The sequence below is a fragment of the Saccopteryx bilineata genome, chromosome 6 (assembly GCF_036850765.1).
Source record: "Saccopteryx bilineata isolate mSacBil1 chromosome 6, mSacBil1_pri_phased_curated, whole genome shotgun sequence".
Lineage (NCBI taxonomy): Eukaryota > Metazoa > Chordata > Mammalia > Chiroptera > Emballonuridae > Saccopteryx > Saccopteryx bilineata.
The window spans coordinates 117,414,559-117,441,107 of NC_089495.1; the positions used below are offsets into that span (position 1 = coordinate 117,414,559).

General features: G+C 40.3%; 1 protein-coding gene and 1 non-coding gene across 7 annotated transcripts in view; both read right to left on the reverse strand.

Annotated features, from left to right (window-relative positions):
* The window catches only part of DCLK1 (doublecortin like kinase 1), a 400,808-nt gene that overhangs the window by 76,482 nt on the left and 297,777 nt on the right, over positions 1-26,549 (reverse strand). For 3 of the 6 annotated variants that reach the window (XM_066234329.1, XM_066234328.1, XM_066234331.1), the window contains exons 6-7: positions 17,323-17,417; positions 1,215-1,302 (exon numbers count right to left, since the gene is read on the reverse strand). In XM_066234329.1, the coding sequence (XP_066090426.1) occupies positions 1,215-1,302; positions 17,323-17,417 (183 nt within the window). Of the gene's footprint in view, positions 1-1,214; positions 1,303-8,369; positions 13,156-17,322; positions 17,418-18,328; positions 18,622-26,549 lie in introns of those variants that run through there. The other 3 variants (XM_066234332.1, XM_066234330.1, XM_066234334.1) reach the window with 3 other exon arrangements.
* Positions 3,848-4,010, reverse strand: LOC136309635 (U1 spliceosomal RNA). The gene has a single exon (XR_010726328.1). It is a non-coding gene; the product is annotated as a U1 spliceosomal RNA (small nuclear RNA).

Sequence of the window (26,549 nt, forward strand, 5' to 3'; positions counted from 1 at the left end):
GGAATCAGAGGAGATGGTTGGAGAAGTTTCAAATCCATTGCAAAACACCCCAAACATCTCTCAGTTGACATGGTTTTAAGGTTCTTTACTACATGCATAATAAAAGCAAGCATTCTTGGTGGTTGGTTGGGAAATGGAAGAAGGCACTTCCATCCTTCCCTGCACTGGGAGCATCACCAAGGCGCAGGGCTAGGGAATGTTTCCCCTGACTATTGATAAATGTGTCTATCAGGCTTTTGGCTAAGAAGGCTGAGCCACAGGCTTAGCTAAGGTCCTTTTCATTTCATCGGGTCAATATAGCACATTGGAACAAAACAGACTTCTGGATGGCTGAATGTCATATTTCTGAGGGGGAAAAAAAGGAAAGAAAGTCTGATATTTCAGAGTAGTCAGGAAATAATTTTGTTCTTAGAGGGGAAAATTATTCTTGTGTAAATCAGTTATCTCTCTTAACATAATTAAAGAGCTCCTCTCTGCCACCCCCCCACAAATACTTTTCTGGAAAATTAACTCATATCATTTAAAACAAATAAGAGGAACTGAGTGTTTATCAATGGTATGATCATGTCCATTTCAAACTTTTCTAAATACCTTATCATAATTGACTTGAGTCTGTTTACCCCAGGAAAGAGACATGTGTGTTACAATGCCTATGTTACAGAATGAAGCTGAGACATGAAGGGCTGGCGAGGCTCACCCCAAGCAGTCCACTGAGTCAGTGAAAAGTCAGCTCCAAATCCAGGTCATTTGACTATGTCACAGAGAAATCCTAAAGCGAATTCGTTCGAGGTACAGAAAATACTTCTGTAACTCCTTTTGCGAAGCCATATTTTGACATATTGAGTTCACTTAAGTTAGAGAACATCTGCAGGGCTGCAACAGCCAGTCAAGAGTGTAGGCTCAAACAGAACAGAATTTGGAAAAACAAAGGCAGAGATCACCCCCATGTATTGCCAATAGCTGGCCTTCGTATGACTCACACACTCAGGGGCTATATGACGCATCTCCACATTAAGCTACCTGCCTCATTCCGTTCCCGTGGAGTAGATATGATCCCTGGTGGGAGGCACAGTCAACCCTATCCCTTTGCAGTGGACCCTAACGAGCAGCATCAGGCTTGCCCACTCATTCTGCTTGAGAAGTTAGTTTCCCAGAGTGAATTAAGCCAACCTATCTCTGCCCCTTCTCCTCAGACACCAGGTCCCCAAGCTCACCCCCTTCTCCGGGGCCGTCATTCTCATCCATCGAGCTGCAGACTTTGGTTGATGCAAGTGAAGTAGAGGATCCGCCATGCTGAGAACTCTGCAAGGGAACAGAAAGAGAATGAAGTCCTGGGTCAGGGCCAGGTGTCCAGGCGCTCTGCCGGGCCTGCGCCAGGGAGAGAGCCGCACCACGACCAGGGAGGGTCCGGCCTCGACTCTCAGAAAGGGGGGATTTTTAGACTATTTTGTTAGGACCACCTCTCCTCCTTACCCTAAACAGACAACCAATAATAGATGGTGTTAACTGTGCCAGGCGAATCATTGTCAATTTGGATGATTCCCATGACTTTTTATTCCTTTCACTCACACTAGCATTCTGTAGCTGACTGTGTTGTGGAGGCTTTGAGCCATCACGCCTCACTCCTCCACAGCCTGTCTGTCTGCATACAAGCCTCAGACACGGTGCCATTCTGATCTCATGGTGTAGTTTCTCTTCAATTCATCTTTTGTGAACCATCCTTAAAAATTATTCAGCCTTACCACATCCTCAGAGCAGGGTTAAAGAACGGGTTTGTTCATTCCACTCTGAGATGAAGACACAAGCACTCAGCAGGTTGTCACTACGTTAAACGCTACACAATATTCCGAGGCAAAGTCAGGACGGAAAGCCTAAGCTTGGTGATTTCCTTGGTGTATTCTGACTCATAATGAATAAGAGCAAAATAAGGACACAGCTATATCAGAAAGCCCAGATGATGCAACAATACCAAATCCTGAATGCTATAATCAGCTATGGGGCAGGACTGGAACAATGAATGTTTCTGTCTCTGCATCTATTCCTTGAGAAAACAATGTGCATATTTCAGTGCTATTTCTAAGTAGAGAACACAGCTTTTCCTAAAAGATCTTCCTTCTGTTTTCCTGGGTTTATCCACTTGGTTGGCATTATGGGAGCAGGAGGCAGGGCGAGGGCAGCATGGGCTCATGGTGTTGGCTGTCTGTGGAGCAGAGAGAGGGAGAGAGCACCTGCAGCTGAATTAACAAGGGAGTGGTGGTGAGAAGCATAGGTGACCTACTTTTCCTCTGCTTACCTGTCTCCCTTCAACCTCCTCCCCATTCCATCCAATCTTAACTGAATAGGAGGGAAGAGAAGTTTTATATAATTTCATTATGACCTACAGTATCTTGCATAGAAAACTCAAAGATTAATAATATAATTGGGGGAAATGCTATCTAAATCCCTGAAGGGCCATTTGAATCAACTGCCACAAAACATCTTCCTGGGTGTGGCTAAGATTAGCACGCTCTGTTGGATGAGTTCATCAAAGCTGACAGTTTGGCACAATTGGGGATAAAAGTTACATTCACAGCAATGATGCACTTGCTTCCTTACAGGACATTCTAGAAGTTTTGTAGTTACTCCAGTAAACCACTGAAGGTCACGTAGTTTGTGTGGTGGGCCTTTGGTTTCCCAATGTCATTAAAATTCCTATTATTCAGCCTGATGACTTGAGCTAGCTTTCCATCCTCTCTCATCTACACTCCCATTGTGACCAGGAAGATATATTTGTCCTATGTCAGGCTCTTTCTAGGGATTTGGAGTGTGATGTTGAAACATAGTTTTTCTCCACGTGACACTAAATATATAGTCACAACCAACTCTGTTGAAGGCATTGTAAATGTATGAGCTTCTAAGCCATTCTCTGCTGACTGTTACAAATGTCTGTTGTGAAAACCGCATATTTGTAATATTGGAATAAGGGACTGAGAAGACAGATTTATGATGTCAATGTCTGAAAAAAATAAATATTAACAATTACCACATTTGAAAGGAAGGTGTGTGTTTTCCAGAACTGTGAGATCTTTTATCTCCTGTGTCATTGCCTTTGCTGTGGACATAACGGTCTTCCAAGAAGAAAAGCAGTAAGAAAATTTCTAATATGTAGACTTCCTCTTCTGGGCTTTTGTATCCTTGAATTTTTTTCCAGAAGCATAGCAAATGGTGTTTAACAGCCAGGCATATTGTGATGTGGGGTGGCAGGTGCTGTCTTGTCAGATGGTGTTTTAAATGTTAGAATACAAAGACACATTCTTCTATCAAGCACCATGATTAATAGACCAGTAGCATGTTTCTTAGCAAAGATGTCCACAGTTCATGTACTCAATTCCAGAAGTTTGTTCTTTTAATAGGAACATCAGATACGCAGTACAGAACTCTGACCCAAAGTATATGAAAACATCTTTTAAACTGTAATATTCTATAAATTTTCTAGATATTATTCACTAAACTGCCTTCTCAGCTAATGAATTACATTTTTAACGGTGCCACCAGATGTCAGCTGGCTTGAATGCTTGCCACAGCATTGGCTGTGTTTTCTCTGCTTCACGAACAAAAATTCTTCAAGGTTTTTCAACTGTTTACAATAAAAAGAAAGGGTTAAAAGAAGTTTACTTATGTTTAAAAGTTGCTTACTTTTAACTTTAGGTTTGTGTTTTTTAAAATGTACCTCAAGTCATTTTAAATTTCTTGCTGTTTTTGGTTGACAGATAGTTTCCTTCCTTCCTTCCTTCCTTCCTTCCTTCCTTCCTTCCTTCCTTCCTTCCTTCCTTCCTTCCTTCCTTCCTTCCTTCCTTTCTTTCTTTTAAAGGGGAGAGCGTGAACGCAGTCCCCCACTACCACAAATTATGCAGTCGAGTTTCGCACATTTGGGGAAATCGCAGGGGTCAGCACACCGGAGTGCAATGAGTAAGCCTCGCCCTGGGGAGACCACCTTCGTGATCATGGTATCTCCCCTGCCAGGTAAGTATGACTGAAAGTTTAAAAAAAAACACTTATTTTAATTACAGATAAGGTATTCTGAAAATTTAAAGTTCTCATTTATCATGTTCAAAAAGAGTAATATAAATGTATTGGATTTCTAATGGTGATATCTCTTCTTTTCCCCCAAGTAAGGTAGTTAACACATATTTCACTAAGACAATAACCATTCATGGATTCCAAGAATTATAGGGGCTACAGAGGACCCTAATATGGCTTATTTTACTCCACTGCCACCCAGAAAACCAATTCCTGCTACAAAATTACACCGATGCAGTCAAACGGCTTTTGTCTAGACACCTCCAGCACTGAACACATTACTTCCTGAGGCAGCCCCTTAACAGTTAATAGGAAGCAAAGAAAGTTCTTCCTTAGATTACGTTGACATGATGCTCTATTATGCTCTTCCACAGTTCCCATTTCTTGATCTCAGTGCTTACCTGTGGAGCCACCAAAGACAGTCTAAGCCATTTCTCATAGGACAGTGCTCCAGGTATTTGGAAAAGGCTACTGGCCCCTTCTTTATTTTTTTTTCAATTTGAATATTCCCAGTTTATTGTTGTTGATCACGGGACAGAGCTCCATGATCCCTTTATCCTCCTGTGGACACACTTTAGTTGTCAATGTATCTTGTTAAAGCTGGTGCTCAAAATAAATTCAATATTCTAGGCTAATACCCTGACCAGCACAGAGCTCAGAAGGATAGAGCCTTCTTCCTTGTGAGAAGAATATTAATGCACTTTAAAGTCATATTGGCTTAATGGATATTCCCACAGTGGTCTAGCCTTACAGTGAGCTCATAGTTGAGCTAAGTCTCCCTGTTCTGTATTTGGGAGGTTGGTGTTTCAAATCAAGTCTAAGACTTCTCATTAAATGTCATCTTTATTACATTTCTATCCTTCTAGCCTGTTATTTTTTTGGATTCTGATTTTGTCACCTACTGTTTTTACTCTCTCCAAGTTGAAGACATTTAGTAAGCAGCATGGTTCTTTGTGTACGCTTGTTAATGGTCCTAAATACACTAACTCAGACAGTGCTGAAACATTTTGGTTCCTATCCATAAATCTGATTAGCATTTTGATTATTGTCCATAAATCTGATTGAAGGATTTTAAAAACAGTAAAGGAAAAAATGTGTACATACTTGTTCTTTAGAATTAACCCAATGAACTTAATCAGCCTTTATTTATGATCAACAGAAGCTGAAAAACACACATATTTTTGCATGCTTGTAAGTGAAATCAATTTACTTGTTTGATTTCTTTTTCTGAGCAGATAAACAATTTTATAGTATACACGGTGGTACGATTGTGTGTTTGCTTCAATCAGTGCATTAATTCCAAGGCATCTGGGTGTACGGTACAGAATATACAGTTATTCTAGAATGTAATGCAATGAGCTACTCTACAAGATATTGTGACATTTGAAATGTCATCACTTCCAAGTGCATTTAATGGGAACCAGGTGGGCAGGCTGCTGGCACCTGGATGCTTTTATGGCACACCTTCATGAAAGCACTGCCCTAAAGCAAGAACACATCCTAAATGTAGCTATTTAACCAGAGATCATATAACAGATGGAGAACATGTCACATTTTTTGAAGTGAGAAAGCTGACATAACAGCTCTAACCACATTTAACCAAGATGTATCTGACAACTGTGTAGTAAAAATCAAACAAAAAAAGTTCATTTTAAATATAAATTATGTAAGTTACTCTTGCTATTAATTTTAATGGTGTCACTCATCTGCGGTCCACGCTGAATAAAGATTTCAAAAAGGTCTAATTGATCCAATCAATCAAATCAAGGTAGAAAGATCTCCAAAGATAATTTTAGCTTTAGCTGGATAGAAATTTGTTTGGTATACAGCAGAATATTTCAACCTTTGTATCTCATGACACACAAAAATTACTAAAACTCTTTAGCACACTAAAAATATACATTTTTTGCAGATGTCACACAAACACACACACACACACACACAAGCAGTGATAGTGTGACTGATTTACAAAAGAAAAAAAAATTACCTCTCCTTTTTGCTCCAAAGTGACTTTTTAAAAAACCAGGTGCCTATACTTGTGTATAAGGATTGCTGGTACCAAGAATTAACCAATCAGATGCAAACTTATTATGCGACATGACCAATGAGCTGCAATTCTATTATATGACCTATATTTTTATGGTTTAAGACAGGGCATTCACACCAGAGGGCTATGGCTGCGTTGGCTGTTGTCACTTCTTTATTTGACAATCTGAGGGAAAAGAGGTCAGTGTTCCTGAGTAAATAGTCAGGTATTGCATGTTTTTAAAATCCTTGTCACATGTTTTAAAAATTCTTGTGTGATATTCCACCATGGTACACTGATTGAAAATCGTTGGTATATAGTTATTTGTAAGTATTAATTTGAAAAAAAAATTAAATTATTTAGAAATCAACCATATCAATTGCATAAGAAAAATACAACCAGTAAATATCTGACAGATTCACACAGCTGTCCTGATGACCTTGACTTGATATGAGGTCTATTGAATCTTTAAAGATGGCCTCATATAACAAAATGAAAGCATAATCTTGGCATAGTAAGCTTGAAATTCATGTAATTCTATGTGTGCATAGAAAAATTATACATTTATTTATTTCCAAGTGGGTATTGAACAATAAGTTGCTGACATCAATCTACAATAAGTAGTAGGGCCTCATTATTTGAACAAAGAAACATAGGCAATTTCTTTTTCTAAATTCCTTTATCTGCATTCTACACAATATGTTTAGCCTAAATAAAGTTTATGAGATAGGCAATCATGTGTAAAACTAAAAATATATACTAAAAAATGTAAAATGTTATCATAGAAATTTGCTCAAAGTTCTTAACAAACTGAACTGTTATTCATGAAATTGGGGTTTTCTTAGAGAAAGAAAAAATGAAAATGGGAATATCGGCAATAAATCTATCTTAGTAAAACCCTGGGAGCCAGTATTTCAAAAATAAGTGCATTTAGTTGCAACTTTGTTGTATCAGGAAGTCAGTCTTCACTTTTACTGTCTAGTCACTGTACTCAGGTCAGGATCTAAAATTCAGGATCTGAACCATTCATCTGGAAGAGAATATCATGGTGGTGGTGAGGGGAACAACAGACCTCCTCTGATGGGTTACTCTTCATGAAATCATAATTTGATCATAGTTTGGAAGAGTAGCCAGAAGTCATCTAGTTTATCCCCTCTCAACAAAATGATACCCTCTATAATTTCCTCCACAAATGGGTTTCCCAACCTCTGATGAAGGGAGCTCACTACTCTTCTTGGCAACCGCTGTGTTTTATTTTAAACTCTGTATTACACTAAGAAAGTGTAAACACAATTGAGAATTATAAACTTGTAAACATTCCTTCTAGTAGTATCATTATTGCTTTGGGCATTGATTACATTTAGGTTATCAAAGATATAATAAAGAAAGCCAATTAAACAGTAATTTTAAGGTTATAATGAACCTGGTAAAAAGATTAGATTTAAAACAGGATTCTAAACTGCTATAATAATTTTGACATAGAATTTTTTTTTTAACTAGGTCAGTAAAATTTTATTTCTTCTGCTTGACCTGTGGGGGTACAGTGGATAAAGCACTGACCTGGAATGCTGAGGTCGCTGGTTCAAAACCCTGGGCTTGCCCGGTCAAGGCACATATGGGAGTTGATGCTTCCTGCTCCCCTCTGCCTCTCTCTCTCTCTCATTCTCTCTCTCTCTTTCTCTCTCTGTCTCTAAATGAATAAAATCTTTAAAAAATAAAGAATTTTCTTTTTTCCCTCATACCATATTATGAATAAAACAGATTATGGACTTTTGTTCTAATGTAAGTTAGTCAATCTAATAATTTTATTATTATTATTTATTTTTTAATATATGTATATTTATTTTATATATTTATTTATTCAGTGCTTTTAAAATAACTTGCACATATACACATGTATGTACACACCCATGCATGTTTCCCCCTTACAAATTAGATGACCTTGGTAAAATACCTTTAAGCTCAGCAGAGCTTATTGTAGGTGTTTCAAAAAATGTATGTTCATTTATTTTTTTAACCAGTTGCCAATGTCTGGCAACTTTACCCTGAAGGCAATCAAGGGAAGAAAGTGTATTAACAACTTTAATATAACCAACTGAAACAGAATTCTTCATTAGATAGTCCTCTTTTTTGTTGTTATTGCGACATCTCAGGTATCACTTGCTGATGCTAATTACATTAAAAGAACACCACAAATGCGATCATGAAAGTAATCTTTCCCCCACACAGTCATTTTCAATATCTACTTATCAAGTTTTCTGAAAGAAACTCACTGAACAACATATTGTAGGTGTTTTTTTCCTGTTTATTATATATTCTAAGGTGGTGTCACAAAGTTAACTTTGAGAGGAATAACACGGTCCAGTGTGAAACATAAGGTACAAAGTTTTACAAGGAAACCATAGCACAAAATGATAGAACTTTCAAAACTCGGTAGTTCAATGAAACATTTCATTATTTAGCTCTATAAAACTCTGCTGATGACTTCGGCTGATGGATTTTAAAAACATTTTAACACCAAATGCTCTTTGTAAGAGACTACACATCCAAGCAAGTCAGACTGTATGCAGGAAGTATATCAACTGTTCTATAAAAATTTAATCCAAATTTACAACATTCATGGTGTATTTTGAAGTAAAATGTTCTTAGAAGAAATAAACTCAGTTCCTTGTCATTGATGAAGTCAGAAAGCACAAAAAAATTAACTCCCATAGTTCTTTGCCTATGATCTTTCAGATACCTACTACCCTGGCTTCAAAGGCCTTTTGTGGCCATAAATAATACAAACACTCATGTATTACATGCATCATTTATACTATCTTGGAATTTATCCATCATCTTTACTAAAATGAACCACATTTTAAAGACGCTATATATCATGCTTCTTAAAAATAACAGCTAGGGCCTCAGATTTCCTATCTTTCCACATGCATTACAGGCACAAAATTACAATTTTTTTCAGCTGACAGTATAACAAACTGCATCAGGCAACTGGTATATTGAATTATATATATAATCTCTAACTTTCACACTATACTTCTGTGGGATATCACAGTCGAATACAGTTGTCACAAACATGCACAATTAGAGACGCTAGTAAGGCTAGTGCAGCTATGCATAAGTAGGCAAATGTATGCATATATAGTAAATTCATTCAATTAATATTTCCATGTGTGCATATATTCATATAGACATATACACACATATAGCAAGTATAGTAAGGTTACTACTGAAAATATGTCAACAGTCTAGAATAGTGTTTTGAAAGAACATACAGAATCGCCTTCCCAGTTATCTGGCTTTGTTATTAAACTTACTACAAATCAAATAGATTTTGGATTTTTCTTCTATTTATGTTTCAATATAACACTCAATTATAAATCCATAAAACAATATTTAATTTTTTAGTGAACACTGATCAATCATCACTACATGTCATCAATAATATACAATAAACATCTGCAAGAGTATTCATTTTAATAACTGAATATCAAGACATAACAATATAAACAATGTGTTTCTATTTAATAGTAACACAGTATTTGATTTGTCTAAATTTCAATTATTTTTTTGTGTGTATCTATTTGAAATGATTCTGCCACACAAGTTTAGCAAACTACTTTTGAACTTAAACATGCCTTAACTCATATGCCACATGTAACAACGTATGACATGAAAGTTTTCCATAGAATTCTACAAGAGCCAGTAACTTATAAGGCTGTGTGACAAATACCAATTTACCATACTTTGCTATTTATGGCCTATACACATACACAAATACTTACATAAGCACGCCCGTATACACACTGAGCCCTGCAAATTACATAAACACCCGCATACTGGTATAGATATATGGCCATATATGAAAAATTTAGCAGTCCCATGGCTAAAATATGTGGAATTATTTTTCATCAATATAATTATATAGTTTCATTTATTGTGTTAAGAAATGTGGCTTTTAGACTTCATTGCTTAAAAAAAGAAAAGGGCCAATCATGTATAAATCTGCAGTGGAAGCAACCAAACTCCCCTCCTGGGTATCATAGGGAACACGTGTAGTATCTAAACACTGTTTCAGAATGTTTCTAGAAAAATCTTACTTGATTTTTTTAATATTTAGATGAGCCAATATATGAACACAAGGATGTGTAGAGATGAGTGGGCCTGCCACTTTTTAAAAGCCTATGACAGTACAGAAACATTGTGCCCCCCCCCACTAGAGCGAGGCAAAGAAACAAACCATGTGGCTTTCAGACCAGTCCTCTAAATTCACACTGAACTTCACGCTTGATATATTATGGAGTTTTACATTTCTAAAATGCTGAAAGCAGAGAAATATTGATTATATTTTTTTCTACAATGTCTAAGGGAAAAAATGGGGGCAAATAAAAAACTATCAAACTTTTAATGAGAGCACAGTGCCTTCAGCACATTTAATATAAGAATGAAAATGCATTTTTTTTTGCTAGAGTTCCCTCTAGCTCAATAGAACAATTTTAAAATTCATTGTTTATAGATTTTTTTAAAAAAAGAATTCTATAAGTAAGTAAATCTTACTGCTTATAAATCATCAGTTTGGTTCCACTAATGAACTGAAAACTTCTGGTTTGTTGCTAAGGCTCCTTTTTTTTTTTAAAAATTTATATTCCTGCTGTAGTATAATGGAATTACACTCTGCATAGAAAGAGATCTCAAAGTCTATAAATGGTGTGCTGTTTCAATTGCTGAGGGACTTCAGTTTCAAAAAGTAAATGATATATATTGCCCCTGAACAGTCCTTTAATAAAAATCATATGTTGAAAAGATTAAATGCCATGGAATAGCATTTCCCTTGGAACTGCTTGAATGGAAAGTTGGCCATGATATCTACTGTCAATTAGTACAAGTCCAGTTTTTTTCCTTGCCATGTCTAAACAAAGCCATGGACTTCATATCAATTGGTAATATCTGCCACTTATCCAGAACAAATAGCATTTATTGGACCTTTCTAAGCAATGCTTGTCCACAAGATTGACAGTGCAGGGAATTTATTTTTGTTCTGGGCCATCTGACCCCACCAGATGGAAGCTGACTGTTCCACTACTTTCTTTGCATTTTGGACAGTTCAGTCAAATACATGCTAATCTTTTATGGACTCAACTGTATTAAGTAATGCATTTTACAAAGACATAACTAGAACAGACACCAGCATAGGCAACTTCACAGATGTTTACTCTTTCAGCTAAAACAAAGCAGCCTTTTGATCTCAGCAGGAGTCTCTGTTCATTTCTATTAGAAACAGTTTCAAAACCTAAAGTCTGGAACAGGTATTACTATGAACTGTTCTTTCAAGATAGAATGGTTCAATTTGCGGTTCTCCAATAACCTGCCAGAGAAGTGTCTTTCTCTCCAATAGACAGGATAATGAGGCACTAATTATTATAAGGCTAGTTTTCAAATGCTGTTAGGTTACTGGAACATTTTTTTTCTTCTTCTTTCAGTTAAAATATTTTATTCACTGGGAAACTGAGATGGTAACATAGGTAACTATAAACCAGATGGTAAAATATGATAGTCAAGCAATTTATCACGGAGTTAAATTGCTAACATTTAGAACAGTATATGACAACTGACTTTCTCTCCATCTTGAATCAAACATCTTGTTTTAAAATTCATTTTTCAAGTAAAATTTGAAAAAAAAAATAACTCAAGGTAAAGTCTCCAAATGGCATCATACATTTTTAATTTATCACCTACTGAGATACATCAAACCTGCAGAACATCAAAGCCATGCTTCACAAGTCTTAAATTGTTAGTGTTTGAACTAGTAAAACTAAATGATCACCAGGATATGGCTTAAATACAATAGACTGCACATAAAACATTTAACATTCAGATTTTAAAATAATTATTTTATGGTTAAGCAAAGCTGAACGTAATTTTTAAAGAGAGGACTAGAAGAGCAGAATTAGTAGGTTAATATTAACAATGGGTATAATCATAGATTTACTTGGTTTAACACAAAAGGAGTTTTGCATATGAAAACTTCCAAACCATCAGCAAGATCCAGAATTTACTGGAACGAAGATTTGAATATCCTGGGCACATTTTATACAGTACTATTTAAAAGAATTTTGCTTTTCAAATTGATTTTTCGGAAGAAGTCCAGACATAATTTTTTCTTTTTCTTTTTTTTTAGGTCTGCGTGTAAACCAAAAAAGTTTCCTAGCTTCAGGCTTTACACATTTGAAAAATTACTTATATGGTTGTGAGAGGAATTATACAATTTATAGTTTTTCAAGCTAGTATTTAGTTTAGGCTATATTTAAATTGTTTCCCACACACACAAAAAATAAACTTTAAAATTAGAGTTGCCTGACAACAAAAACAAGGATATTTTCTAATGCTTAATGTTAAAGTCTTCATGAGATGTGTCCTTGACAAGGGTGTTCTGCCTCAATTATATCAACCCACAAAATGATAACTTACTTTGCCTACTGACTAGAAGAAAAAAATCTACTTGAATATTTTTCTTATTTTGCGATAAAAGAACGTTTAAAAATCAGCAAACCAAATTTTAAAAAGTTTAACTTTAATGAAAAAATGTGCTATTTTAACCTGCTTGACCAAAAGTACAGAAAATTGTATCTACATGTTTACTTATGATCAAAATGAACACCTCAGCTACAGAAATTATGACTGCCTATTGCTCAATCATTAGCATATCTTTATACTCAATTATGAGTCCACATATGAAATTCATCTGGAGCCAGGCCTTGCAACAAAACCGTAGCAACGGAGCATGTTTGTGTTCCAGCTCCCCCATCAGACAACATAGGAGACAGAAAAAGAAAAACTCCTTCAAGGATTACCAACATGAATATAAAATGGCTGTATATTCACTTTTATATGATTTGGGCTTCATAAATTCAAAGTATGCAAAACTCTTTTGTGTCTTTTGCTGTTAGATTTTGCTTAGAAAATGCGAAAGCTTCACCCAATCACAAACCAGACACATTGCTCCATTTTGTCTTTTACACTGAGTCTCCTACTGAATCCAAATCATCCGAGGAGAGGGGGCGGTACAGGTCCTGCAAGATGAAGGGCGTATAGATTTGTTTACTTGGCTTGCTTGGGTGCCCTGTGGCTCTTAAGAGCGGAGCAACACTGCATGAGCACACTTGGTGTCTCATATCATTAGACCTTTTAGAGTCACAATTTGTATGAAATGAAAGATAATCATAGAGAAACCATCTAAATAGACAAAATGGTGCTTATTCTGCCTTACTGACTTGGTCTGCTCATGAGCTCTCTCCTTCCTCGGTGTCCAGTGAGCTGCACAGCCCCTGCTGCCTGTCCATGCCAACTCTGCTTCTAGGTGTCTAGGCAATCTTTCCTTGAACATCTTCCCAGTTTTGGGTAGAAGAGGAATAGGCTTACTTCACACAATAATTTATTAGGAGCCCCAGTGGGCATTCAGGGAATTGTGGTCCCAGAAGCGGCAACTCAAGTGGTACATTTGCACATTGCATAAACCCAAGAAACATTGCTTTTTCAAATTTTATGTTTGAAAGAGAAAACAAGCAAACTTGACCCACCCTCCCCAGCTCCCGAAGCACTCGCCTTGCACCTCTCGTTTTCTCCCCTCCACCTCTCTTTGCCATGAGCTCTATGTCGGTAGCCAAGCAACCAGCTCAGACCTGCAGTGTCTAAAATCCCTGGCTTCTCTCCTGTTGTGTGCCACCCACTCCTCACACCATCTGAGTGATCAGATAACCTACAAAAGTCAGCAACGTGGGTGTATCATGGGGAACTTCATTCAACCTACACAACACATTTCTTTCTGATACATTAAAAAGGGGACCCAGAAATGTTTGTGGATGGAAAGGAGCCTACAAAATCTGCTTCTGTGACCAGTCAAATGCATCTAGATAGCAATTAAATATGTATTTTGTAAAAATAGGGATGCTGTTTGGCACAGTGCCACCAATACTTCTGTAAAGAAAAATACCTGGCATGCAGACTCTTATTGTATATAACTATTCTGAAATACCAAAGAGATAACCTAAAATATGATTTTAAGGGAAGATGCTTATCAGATTATCAATAATTAATATAAATTAAAATACAGATTTTATTTGTGAAGAAAGCAGTCAAATGTCTCAATATTCCTTTAAAAAATTATGTTCGTGTGTTTTAAAACCAGGTAGGCAGTGTGAGTGAGCTTGTGTGTGTGTGTGTGTGTGTGAGAGAGAGAGAGAGAGAGAGAGAAACAGAGAGAGAGAGAGAGAGAGAGAGAGACAGCCAAGTAATTTTCCTGGCTATGTTGCTAGGCAACCCAGAGGAAAAAAAAAAAATAGAAGTAGCTACAGTTTTTCCAGTTTGCAATAAAAAGAGTTAATTTATTCATTGAAATGTCTTCTTTTAGCACTTGCCATCTTTCACTTATTTCAGTATTTCCTGCACAGGAGTACAGCCAAACGTTTGAGAAGAACATTAACCAAATTTGAAACAGGATCAGTTTTTAGGAATATTCGAGGCCCCTTTTACCCGGGAGGAGTTATTGGATGCAGCTGACTCCACACCAAGATGAAAGATTCTCTTGCTAAAGCAGCTGGGAATGTCCCCGTCCACGGACATGGTACATGAATGGGGGGATGTTCATTAATGGCCAAAAATTCAAAAGCCTGGAAACGGAGCCATCTCTGATTTATCCAGCATCCTGCTCACAACATGTGTTCAATAAATATTTTCAGATGACAAGAAATCCTTTATCTCTCTCAAACAAATGGGACTGTTTTGTGTTTTTTCTCTCTCAGGTATGGTGGTTGCATTGTTAGCTTAAATGACAAAATGAAGAATGCATAAGACACCGTTCCTTATAATCAGTTCCCAAAGGCTAACAGTGTTAATTACATAAGCTGTTGGCCACACAGCTGCTAAGTAACAGCATTGTCATTTTCTGCCTCAGTTGGGCAAAATAATAGCGAAGTAGAGAACACAGAGAGCAGAAATCAGTTTGAGCCTCATCCTGAAAACAAGGGGTCAGTTGAGCAAAACACTCGATGTCCCCGAGAGAGGAAGAAAGAGAGAGAGAGAGAGAGAGAGAGAGAGAGGGCACCTTTTCACAAGCCTGCAGGGACTGAAGCTCAGGTGTATGGCAGGGATTCCCAATCACTCTAATTTGATCTCAACAACTGAGTGTGAGCTAAATTCTGAGCCTGAGTTTAATAAGTTCAAAGGAGGCTCTGGCCAGTTGGTGTGTGTAAGTTCCGAGTTCGATTCCCAGTCAGGGCACACAGGTGGAGCACCCATCTTCTTCTCCACCCCTCCCCCTCTTGCTTCTCTCTCTCTCTCTCTCTCTCTCTCTCTTCCTCTTCTCCTCCCCTCCTGCAGCTATAGCTGGATTGGAGTGAGTTGGCTCGGGCACTAAGGGTGCCTCCATGGCCTCTGCCACTGCTTCAGGCACTAAGAAATGGCTCCGGTCGCAAGGGAGCAAGGGCCCCAGAAGGGCAGAGTATCATCCCCTAATGGGCATCCTGGGTGGATCCCTGTCAAAGTTCATGCGAGAGTCTGTCTCTGCCTCCCTGCCTCTCACTAAAATAAAAAATAATAATAATAATAAGTTCCAAAGATAAAGAGGAAGGCCCGCACCAGGTGTACTCTCCAAAGCACACACTTGAAAAGACAGCGTGTTCTGCAGAAGAGGGCTCTCTGTGCTCTATCTAATGGCTGTCCCTGTAGATGGCGACCTAGCTGGAGAATAATTACAGAAAAAGCATCACCCTACTACCCCTTCTTCCACTCAAGCAGAGACATTTAGGAGATTAAAGTTAATCTGGCTATTTCTTTTAGTAGCTCACTAATGACTCCTGTACTTCAAAATGCCAAATTGGACTGTGGCCAAGAGAAAAACCACAGTGAAGACACTTAAATGGAACCGCAATGAAATGATTGGGTTTTCTATCTGGAAAGAGCCTGGTTTTCCTTTCTTTTTTTTTCCTTTTCTTTTGTTTTTCCAGCTGAAGCCCAGAGGATAACAGGCTTATCTAAGACAACACAGCCATTTATTGGCGGAGCAGTGCCAAACCCCGGGCCTCGTCACAGTCTGAACAAGCCAAACCTGAAGCCAGGAGCAGCAGGGGAGAAAGACAATAGAACCTGATATTTGGCAAGAGAGGTTCCAAAGGGACTGAGTCCCCCGCCCCCCAACCTCCACTGTAGACAGTACGGTGTGGACACAGCCTTGGCAGCAGGCTTGATCCGAAGGATTCCCCATCTCGGTTATAGTTTAAATTTATGGAACTTAGAAATTTCATTTTAAAACACTTAATAAAAGAAGCCAAATTCAAGAGTCTAGTCTTTTAGTTCCAAAGCCTCCAGGAGTCCTTGCTTATTAATTTATTCAGTGAATCCTGCCATAACACCCCCTAAGTGCCCGTATCCCTCCGCGCCGGCTGTGAAATCAGAACAAGGAAGGCCTTCCACTTCCGCCACTGCCCCTTCCCCTCCGCCCCTTCTCACTCCTGTTTCAGTCCTGCCTCGGTTGTTCTGGAAAAGACAGTGCAGATCCCAAGGGAATAAAAACAGTAGTTCTTCCATTCCCCTTCCTTCGCATGCAGAGGTCAGCACTGTTTTCAGTAACTTTTTGACTTTGGTCTCCCAGTTCCATCATTTAAACAAGACGCTAAAAATTAAAATGCAGGTAGTGATAAAAAAAAAAAAAAAAGGTGCTTGGTGTGAGTTTCTTTCACAAAAAACACATGTCACACGGATCCATCCCCTGCACCCTGGACCCTAAGCCTCTCTGGGGCACCCTTTTATGCCACAAAGCAACTGGCGCCCCGGTCCACCCTCCGGCGGGGGCATGGTTCCTTCTCCTCCCCTAAGGAAGGAGAATGACTGGCGATGGTGTCTAGTGAGTGCGCTTGCTACAACAAAGGCAGCTCACAAAGCAGTGCCAGAAGTCTGTGACTCGGCACAAAAAGAGGAGGGTGTTAAAAAGTGAAGCAGCCACTCTGTATTCTTTTCAGAGTCAAGATTTTGACAGGTTTCAGAGAGAGGAAAAGCCCCGAGTCCTAGCTAAGAGAAACCAGGGCCATAACAAGTGACCCGTTGTGGGTCACTCCCACCCTCGCTGGCCTGGTGGTAACTTCGAGAGAAGAGCGCTACTAGGAGAGAACTGCATGCTGGCTCCTGTGCCATTCTGCACTGGAGCACAGACAGCTCCGAAGCAAGGAGCTTGCTTATTTCCTTACCCTCTGCTTCCGCAGGCTTCCCGGGCTGGTGGGTGACGGGCTTGGCGACTTGCCTGAGCGCGGAGTGGAGAGCTGACTTCCGGGGGTGCCATTCACTAGAAGTACAAAGAATCACAGACGGGAAAAATGACATGTTACAGAAGTTTCATGACAGAACAACTTCCCCATGAAGTAAACAATTATAGAGGAACATTTGCTAAAATTTCAGACACCTTTCTTATACATGCTCCTGAGACAAAGCTTCCAGAAATAACCTTCTTTAGAAATGCTCTGGTTTGGTCAACCCAGTGTTTCATATAGCAGCAGGTTACCAAAAAAAAAAAAAAAAAAAAAAGTGTTTTGAATACACTTTTCACACCTTTCCTGATGAATTCATTACGGATGCCTTTAACTGTGCTGTTAGAGATTTGGGGAGTGTGGTTAAGGCCCTGGGATCTTCTCAGTGGGATTCATCCTTAATTCTTTAGTATACCTTGCCAGTACTGCCCAGTGGGAGTTAATGTTATTCCAGCTCACCAGTGATATTCCCCATAACTTGTTAAACTAAATCACTGTCTCTTTACATTTAACAACTCACTTCTGGAAGTTCCTACCTCCATCTCTGCCGTGGACACCTCCTCACCTAAACTCAGAATGACCTGCCTTTAACAGGACAAAGTAAGTCTTTAGCAGAAACTTCTCACTGTTGAAAAATAAAAGCTGCTTTCTAATAGGTTTAAATCACCGGAATCTTACCCGCTGATTAAGACATTCAATATTATCACAAAACTGAATCAAAGCCACAGAACTCAAGCAAGTCATTATTTTCTACGAGTAGCATCACAAACACTGAAAGATATTACTTTTTAAAGATATATAAGGTCGCTGTTATTTTACTCATAAAAATGACATTTTTTTTACACGTTTTACATCCACGGTCAGTGAGTAGAATTAGCAATGAGACACACACATTCCTGAGGGTGCAGAATAAACACCGGCAGGGAGAGCACGAACGCACTGAACTTACCTTCTATGAGCTCTAACATGGACACAGCCTTAGTGTTGGACCTGCCAATAGCGAGAGGCGAAGTCCCTTTCAGCACTAGGGCCGGCACCCGCGGGAAGGGATGCAGCGGTTAGTTAGGGATGGCTAAGGCTGCTGCCAGAGCAGGCTGAATGAGATGCAGGATTCATCAGCAGATGCCTTTCCTGCGTAAGGCTGACGTCTTCCAAGCAGCAGTGGGAGGTGCGGGCTCTGTCTCAGGCTACATCAAAGGTGTCAATTAAGCCTCATGCCAACGCGGGAGCCGCTGCAACCCCCTCCCAGACACCACTCATTCCGGAAGCCTGAGCCCTTTTATTCAGTACTTTGCACTGAATCATAACAAAATGCCTCTGAGGAGCAAGAGAACCGATGACTCATCTGAAAATCAAAATGACAGTAACTCTCCCAAAGCTTGGTGACTACCGAGTACTAAGTACGTCCATACAAAAAGTTAGTGGGAAGGCGTGGTGTTTACTGATTTTTTTTTTCATACTCAATGTTTACACAAAAATCTTGAGGCCCTCGAAAGTGGGAGGCTCTTTGTTTTGTATCTCCAAAGACCTTTAAAAATACCATATAACCCACACTGCACTAATTTGTAGTTTTGTCTTTGAAAGGCATTTGGTGATTAAAAGAAAAAAAAGTTTGTTTCAGCAGCTTGATGCACGGAGCATTGAGCAAGCTTTGGTTTGCTTGTTTCCTACTAACCCGTCTTCACCGAGCTCGATGCTCAGGCCTCCTCACCGGACCTCTCAGCCCGGGGTCTCTGTGGAAGGGCTCCTCAGAGGCAAGGAAAAAGCTGCAGGCAGAGGTACAATGCCCAACTAACAGACCAATTGGCAGGAGATCCTTAGGAGCTGACTGGAAAACAGTTTATGAACATGGTATTTCTTTGCCCACCTCTCCACTTTACGTCTCTTCGCCACACCTGAAGACTACACAGACTGGGGCGGGGGTGGGGGGGCAAACAGAGAAGCAAGCACAACATGGACATTTTAAAATCTGGGGGGACTCTAACTGTATCGAGCCAATGGCAGGGGAGGGAGGGAGTTCCCAGGAAAACAGCCTTAGGAATAATAGCTTGCTTAAAAAAAAGGAAAATAGAACAACAAAGAGTTTGCTTTCAGGTAAGTATCCATTATGTGTGCATCTCGGTTTACTGAAGAACTTACCTTCTGTGCTGCAGATAATGCACCTAAATGACAAATAGCACACACATGTATATGTATACAAACACATACCATAGATATGCATGTGTATGACCTCATTTAACTCTCACAATAACTGTGTGAGGCAGGCAATATCATGTTCCATATGAAGAAACTGAGGCATGAAGTGACACGCAACGTGACCAGCACACAAGGGGTAGAGCCCAAGATTTCACCTAGGCAATCCAAAACCTTCCCTCTTCTCCCTGCCTTCCCCTACGGGGCCAGCCTTCTAGCCTGCAGGGAAATCAGAGAAGAGCAGTATTGGCTGAGGCTGTTGGAATCCGAACAACTGTGGAGTTGGGGTTGGCCTGACCCTGACAGAAAAAGTAAAAGATAACGAAGTATTAGTACATATCAACTCCTGAGTACAGAGGGTCCTTGGGTAATGACCCAGTTCTGTTCCTACGACAGTGACATAACCTGAATTTCAGTGTAAGTTGAAACACACCCTAACCTAAGTCACGTACCTATCCTAAGATGATTGTAAAATCATAATCTAGAATATACAACACAACTAAGCTGCAGAACAAGAAAAATGACATAAATATACTGTACTGTAGACAGTACCGCATATTCTTCTGCTACATGCAACCAAACTAGTTGCCCATGTAGTCCGTATGCAAGACGCTGAAGGCGTAAGCCGAACTACTCACATCTCAAATTTTTAAAATTTTTATGGGAGTGAGTATCATAAACTCGTAACCCGGGAACCTGTATTAATCCTTGTTAGCTAGGTGCAGGAGGGTGAGATACAGGAAGGAGCAGTGTGTCAGGTGAGCAATAGCCTGTCTCACAGTTGGCCCGGCCAGTGGGAGCTGGTGCTGGGCACGGAGGAGACCAGAACCAGTTAGCTCAGCACACATGTGGGGCAAGAGGGAAGGAGCCGTATGAATGAGGATAGAGGACTGGTAGGCAGGGGTTGCATAATGCAGAATTCACAGTTTCTCTGTCCCCTGGGGCACTAGGATCTACACCCTTTATTGAAAGCCCCTTTATTAGAGTGTCTACTTGTGTGCCATCTCTCTGAGAGAACAAAGCCTAGCCAAACAAGTCATTTACAACCATTTTTGGAATACAACCTGCTTGCAAGGTTGGGAATAGCCTGTATTTGTTGTTTTTTTTTTTTTTTTGTTTGTTTGTTGTATTTTTCTGAAGCTGGAAACGGGGAGAGACAGTCAGACAGACTCCCGCATGCGCCCGACCGGGATCCACCCGGCACGCCCACCAGGGGGCGACGGTCTGCCCACCAGGGGGCGATGCTCTGCCCCTCCGGGGCGTCGCTCTGTTGTGACCAGAGCCACTCTAGCGCCTGGGGTAGAGGCCAAGGAGCCATCCCCAGCGCCCGGGCTATCTTTGCTCCAATGGAGCCTCACTGCAGGAGGGGAAGAGAGAGTCAGAGAGGAAGGAGAGGGGGAGGAGTGGAGAAGCAGATGGGCGCTTCTCCTGTGTGCCCTGGCCAGGAATCGAACCCGGGACTTCTGCACGCCAGGCTGATGCTCTACCACTGAGCCAACTAGCCAGGGCCTAGAATAGCCTGTATTTCCTAGGGTCAGAGTTCTGTTCAAACTTCCTTTTGGCCACCTAAAAAGCATTAGCAACTTCTCACAATGGCTCTTCTCCTTAAAATGGTGAGATCCAGTAAAATCCTGCACCTTTTATGTTGAATCACTGTTGGAATAAATAATTTTAATTCTAAGTAAGGTTGACACATGTATTCAGGTCAGCTGTTTTTTTATCCCGTAATACCAGAAGTCCCAGAAGGCCAATAAAAAGGGCTCTGTCACTTATTTAACAGAACTTATTAAAATTCAATTACTTTACGTTGGAGGGCTTTATTAAACAATTCTTTATCTTGAGTGTGAAAAAGTCAACTTAATATGGTTGTTTTTAAATGGCAAAGCAGGTCTAGTAATTAATTATTTCAATCTGAAGTTATTAACATCTGAATCACTACAAGTACTCATCAGACCCACTGCCTTACGCCCAGTTCTGGCTTCCTTTGCTCAGAGCTGTCAGGGACATTGTCTTTAACTCCTGTGTCCCCTGCTCTGCTTGTTACTTCCCTGAATGACATGCTGGATTATTCACAGATTCCCTAAAGGATCAATTACATAACTCGTCCCCAAAGAACTCTGGAAGAATTCTGTGGAGCTGACTTCTACCATCCCTACCTCGTCCATGCTCCCCTCTTTTTTCAATTCAGCCATCACCTACCCCTATCAAGGACACAACCGTACAGACTGGTCACAGTACCACACACCTCATGAAGGAGAGACCTCAGCTCTCCTCCATTTCAGATAGATGGTCCTCCTCTACTTTACTTGCTGGGGCTGTGAATTCAGGGTTTTGTTGTTCACCAGCCAGGACATATGCAGCACACTTACCAAGCACCTGACTCTGTCTATCTATCAGTCCTGATCTCCCAAAACTTTTAATGCAATATGAAAGTTACTAAAAACTTCTAGCATTTGGAAATACATAGCTTACTTTTACTAATTCATCGCTCCTTTTCAATTACTTTGGGCTTGTGTATATGTTACTTTCATAACCTTTGTGTGAACTTAAGGAGTTTCTTCTCTTTACAGTTTCGTGGGGTTTGTGGAGAGACCCTTGGAAGAAGATGCTTTTTCCTAATTCTGTCTTCATGGGTCCTCAATGGGTACAGTTCAAAGGACTAGCTACTGAGAATAACAGGAAGTGGTGAGTCCATAGGAATAGTGGGGACAGAAAAAGGGAAATGGCTCCTATGAATTACTTTTTTAAAACAAATATTTACAAAAAGGAGCCTTGAACTTCAGGAAATCTAAACATCTTGAATAGATCCCAGTACTTCTCAATTCACCCATCTGGCCAACATTCATCTAGCAGCTACCACGAACTTGCAACCACTTGAGAGTGTGTCCAGAAGCCTGCTCTCAGAAACCGTGCAACCCAGTAGGGTGATACAATATGCGACCTGTACACTGAGAGCTAAGTTAATTGTCACAGGATTGTAAAGGTGGAAAAGACCCACCTACACGGTGAAGTGATCAGGAAACATCTCACAGAGGTCGTCGGGCTGAATTGGAGTGTGCCCTTCTAGGAAAAACGGTATGAGGTGGGAAAGCCCAAGGGGTACCTAGTGGAAACTTAAGCTGGTGTATAGGATGGAGCACAAGTGCAGAGAGAAGTGGGAGGAATGGCTGGAAAGGAAGACTGTGGCCAAATCAAGGTAGTTCTTCTCGTAAGAATGATTTTGACCTAGAGCAGACAGTAACTAAGCGCAACAAGCCTGCAGTCGGTGCGCAGGGCAGGTGTAAGGTGTGGGGATGGAAGCTGGAGAACAGAGCCTGTAGCCTGTGAGATGCTGGGGTCCTAGAGCAGCAGGACAGGAAGACTGATGACAAACTGAATGCAGAAGCAAGGCGGAAAAGGACTCAAGACGACTTCAGGGTAAAAGGAAAAAGATGTTTAATTCCACAATAAAGTAGTATCATTTGGAGTCCTCCGATTTAAAATTATGATGATGTGCCAGCTGGGATCCCAGAACAAGCTGTGGTCATTATGAGGAAACGAGGTGCTAGGATACCTTGGATCAGGATGGAGGATGGTCCTGGGACTGAGAGGTTCTGCAGCCCCTTTGGTGGCTTGGTGGGTGCTTAAACCCCCCACGCCCTCCCCAGCAGGTATTGCGGGACAGCTTCCCCTGGAGGGTCAAGCCCAGGAGTCAGCCCTGGAGCAGTGCCATCACGATCCCTGGGGACACGCCCGGAGGCTTCCCCACTGCCTCTGGTCTTCCCTGCTGAAACGATCTTTCTCAGGTCAACACTGGTGTCCTTGCTGCCAAACCTTATGACCTCTGTTTGGCTCTCATGCTACTTGACTTCTTTTTTTTTTTTTTTTTTTTAGAAAAAAAATAATATTTATTACAGGATTCAAGGCCAGAAAAAGAACAATAAGAAATTTTATCACCCAGACATGAATTTACATGAAACCCTTTTCTTTCTTTTTTTTTTTAATTATAATTTTATTTTTTTAATGGGGCGACATCAATAAATCAGGTTACATATATTCAAAGATCAAAAAGTCCAGGTTATCTTGTCCTTCAATTATGCTGCATACCCATCACCCAAAGTCAGATTGTCCTCTGTCACCTTCTATCTAGTTTTCTTTGTGCCCCTCCCCCTCCCCCTTTCCCTCTCCCTTTCCCCCCTCCCCCCGTAACCACCACACTCTTAGTTCCTATTCTACTAAGCTACTTGACTTCTTAACATTAAACATTTCTGGCACCTCCCTCCATCTTGAAACTTCCTGCCCCTTTGACTTCAGTTGCTGCGTTCTCACTGCTCTCCTGCCTCCTCTGATGTGCTCTTAGAATGGCTGTGCTCCCCATGCTTCCGTTTCACTCTCACTTCACAAACCTCTCATGGATGGGGGAGAGGTAGCTCCCATCTCTATGACCTGAATCATCACTATATGCTAAGGTCTCCCAAATGTATATTGTCAGCTCGAATCTGGCTTAACCAGTCACTTATTCCTAAATGTTTCCAAAGTGACTCACCCTCCATGTCTCCAATGGAACACACCCCTTACCTCTCCTCCTCCACGGACAGCTCTACTTCTTATTTCTCATTCCTTTCTCTTCCTCTAGCCTTAGATTCAGTTACATTTCTGGATTCACTTCCCTTTGGAAGTCTCTCGATTCCCAGTTTTGCTGTTTGAATCCTGATCTGTCATTCCTTCCCAGGATGGCTACAGTGGCCTCATGGGGCCTTCCAGGCTGTTGGCCCCCATGTGTGGCCATTCTCTCTACCCCTCACCATTGCTTCTCAAACTCAAATAAAACTCAAGTCGCAGTCATTCTAAAACAGCCTTCCCTAATACTTACAACAAAAACACACTTTTCTGGCCCTGCACAATCTGACCACAACTGAGCTACCCCTGTCTTCTCCAATGCTTTCCTAGTCTATCATCTATGTTTATTGAAATAGCAACTTCCTTAAATACACTTTCCTGCCTTTGTGCCTCACACTGTGTCCTCAGGTGCTATGCCCTCCTGGCTCCTCCTTCTCTGTGCAAGGTCTCTCACGTCCCAATTTATAAGTCCTTTACTCTCCGAAGCTTTCTCTGACCTTCACGAGATGTAACCCTTCTTCCCCTGGGCTTTCATAACACAAAACCGTTTCTTGTAAGTTTCAGGTAAAGATGTTTATCTCCCAACTTGAAATTGAGAGCTAGGGTTTAACTGTCTTTGTCTCTTTGAGAACTAATTCATGTCTGGAACATGGTAGGTGCTTGAGAAATATTTCTTTAATCAACACGAGGCACTAACAGTGAAGAGTTTATAAAAGCAGTTGATGTAGGCTGCTGTTCCCATAAGGATAGCAGGTCAAGATAGTGATTCAAAGATCTGACAAGTGGTTTTGGAAATATGCACCTGCCAAAAGTGAGCATTAGGAAGAGTTGATGAGCTCAGGGAAAGAGAATGGAAGGAGGATTGAGCTTTGTATGCAGCAAAAAGAAATTCTAAAAACATAAGACATGTGTCATTAACCCTCTTGACTTTCTTGGTGCGTTTTGTTCTCAGTAATTTCCTTAGAACCCTATAAACAAACAACACTCTCAAAGTTCTTTTGTAGGATCCAAAAAGAGGTCAAAATTCTTTTATCTGTAAGCTTTAAGGAGGACTGCAGCAATAAAAATCTAAGACAGATAAATGTAGTTTTCTTGTGCATTCAATACTAAGAAAACAACGTAAAGCAAACCAAACTTTATCCATTCTTGTTTAAATCAAATTAATGCATGTTATACTCATATTTTGGAGACACTGTGTTATAAATTGCTTGTACAGATAAAGAAATTTGTTTAAAAGAATTTCACTTTTAAATTACAGTGAATGTATGTAACATTTTATGAGACATTTGTGTTCCAAAGAAAAACACACACAAATAAAGATTCAACCCATATAAGATACTCTTTATGATGTTCTTATATATTCTTGTTTCTTTTAAAAAGCAATGGAAACCATTCTCCCCTTTCTTAATGAGACCACATTCAATGATTCAGCACACAGTGGTCCGGGGGCTCATTATTCTCCCTGTGTGTTATGAAGGCTTCCGGTTCTCTTTTTCCCCTAGTTCCAATTGACTTCTTTGTACTCTCTCTGTTATGGAGACTAGTAATAATTCAACAGGTATGTGAATTATGGAATTTATAAATTATTTGGGGTCTTGACCTGTGTGCTTCTCAAGAGTGGAGGCTGTTTCTTTCATGTCTGCACTGTTGGCGCCTGCAAACGTCTGACGCTGGCAGACCTGTGCTGGATATTTCTGAATGTGCAAGTGAACTCCTTCCCTTAATAAATCACCTCTAACTTCTGTTCACCCCAAGAAGTGGGCTGGGCACGGAACACAGAGAAGATTTACAAGAAGAGTCCTGTTCTCATTTTAACGCTGACTTAGGAAGGAAACCTTCTGTCTACTGCTGACACACATCCTGAAGTTGGAGGGTGAATCATTTCACCTCCTGGAATGCTGGTACTCGGGGCGAATACTTTGGCTTCTGTTGCAAAGTGTTATGATGTTGTAAATTGCAAATGTAAACCAGTGACACTATATTAGTTATTCCCTGGGGATCAAAACTTGAATAATCAAAGGTGGAGGAATAGGTATCGCAGACTGCCGGGCGTCTGGGGCACTGGCAGCCCCAGGTACCAGCCCTGAGGCGCCCCTATTAACTCTATAACTCTGGGCCAACCAGCTCCCCAGCCCCTCTCTGTGTCCTCATGTCTGAAAACAAACTATGTTATTATATAACAATGGGAATGCTATGTTGCTTGTTGTTGGGAGATCACTGGGAGAATCAAGAGATCAAAGATCAAAGCCTATATAAACCTGAGGTTTCAGTAACTAAAAAAAAATTTTGAAGACTTTATTTACCCGTTTTAGAAAGAAGAGAGGGGGGTAGAGAAGGTAGGAGGAGCAGGAAGCATCAACTCCCACATGTGCTTTGAC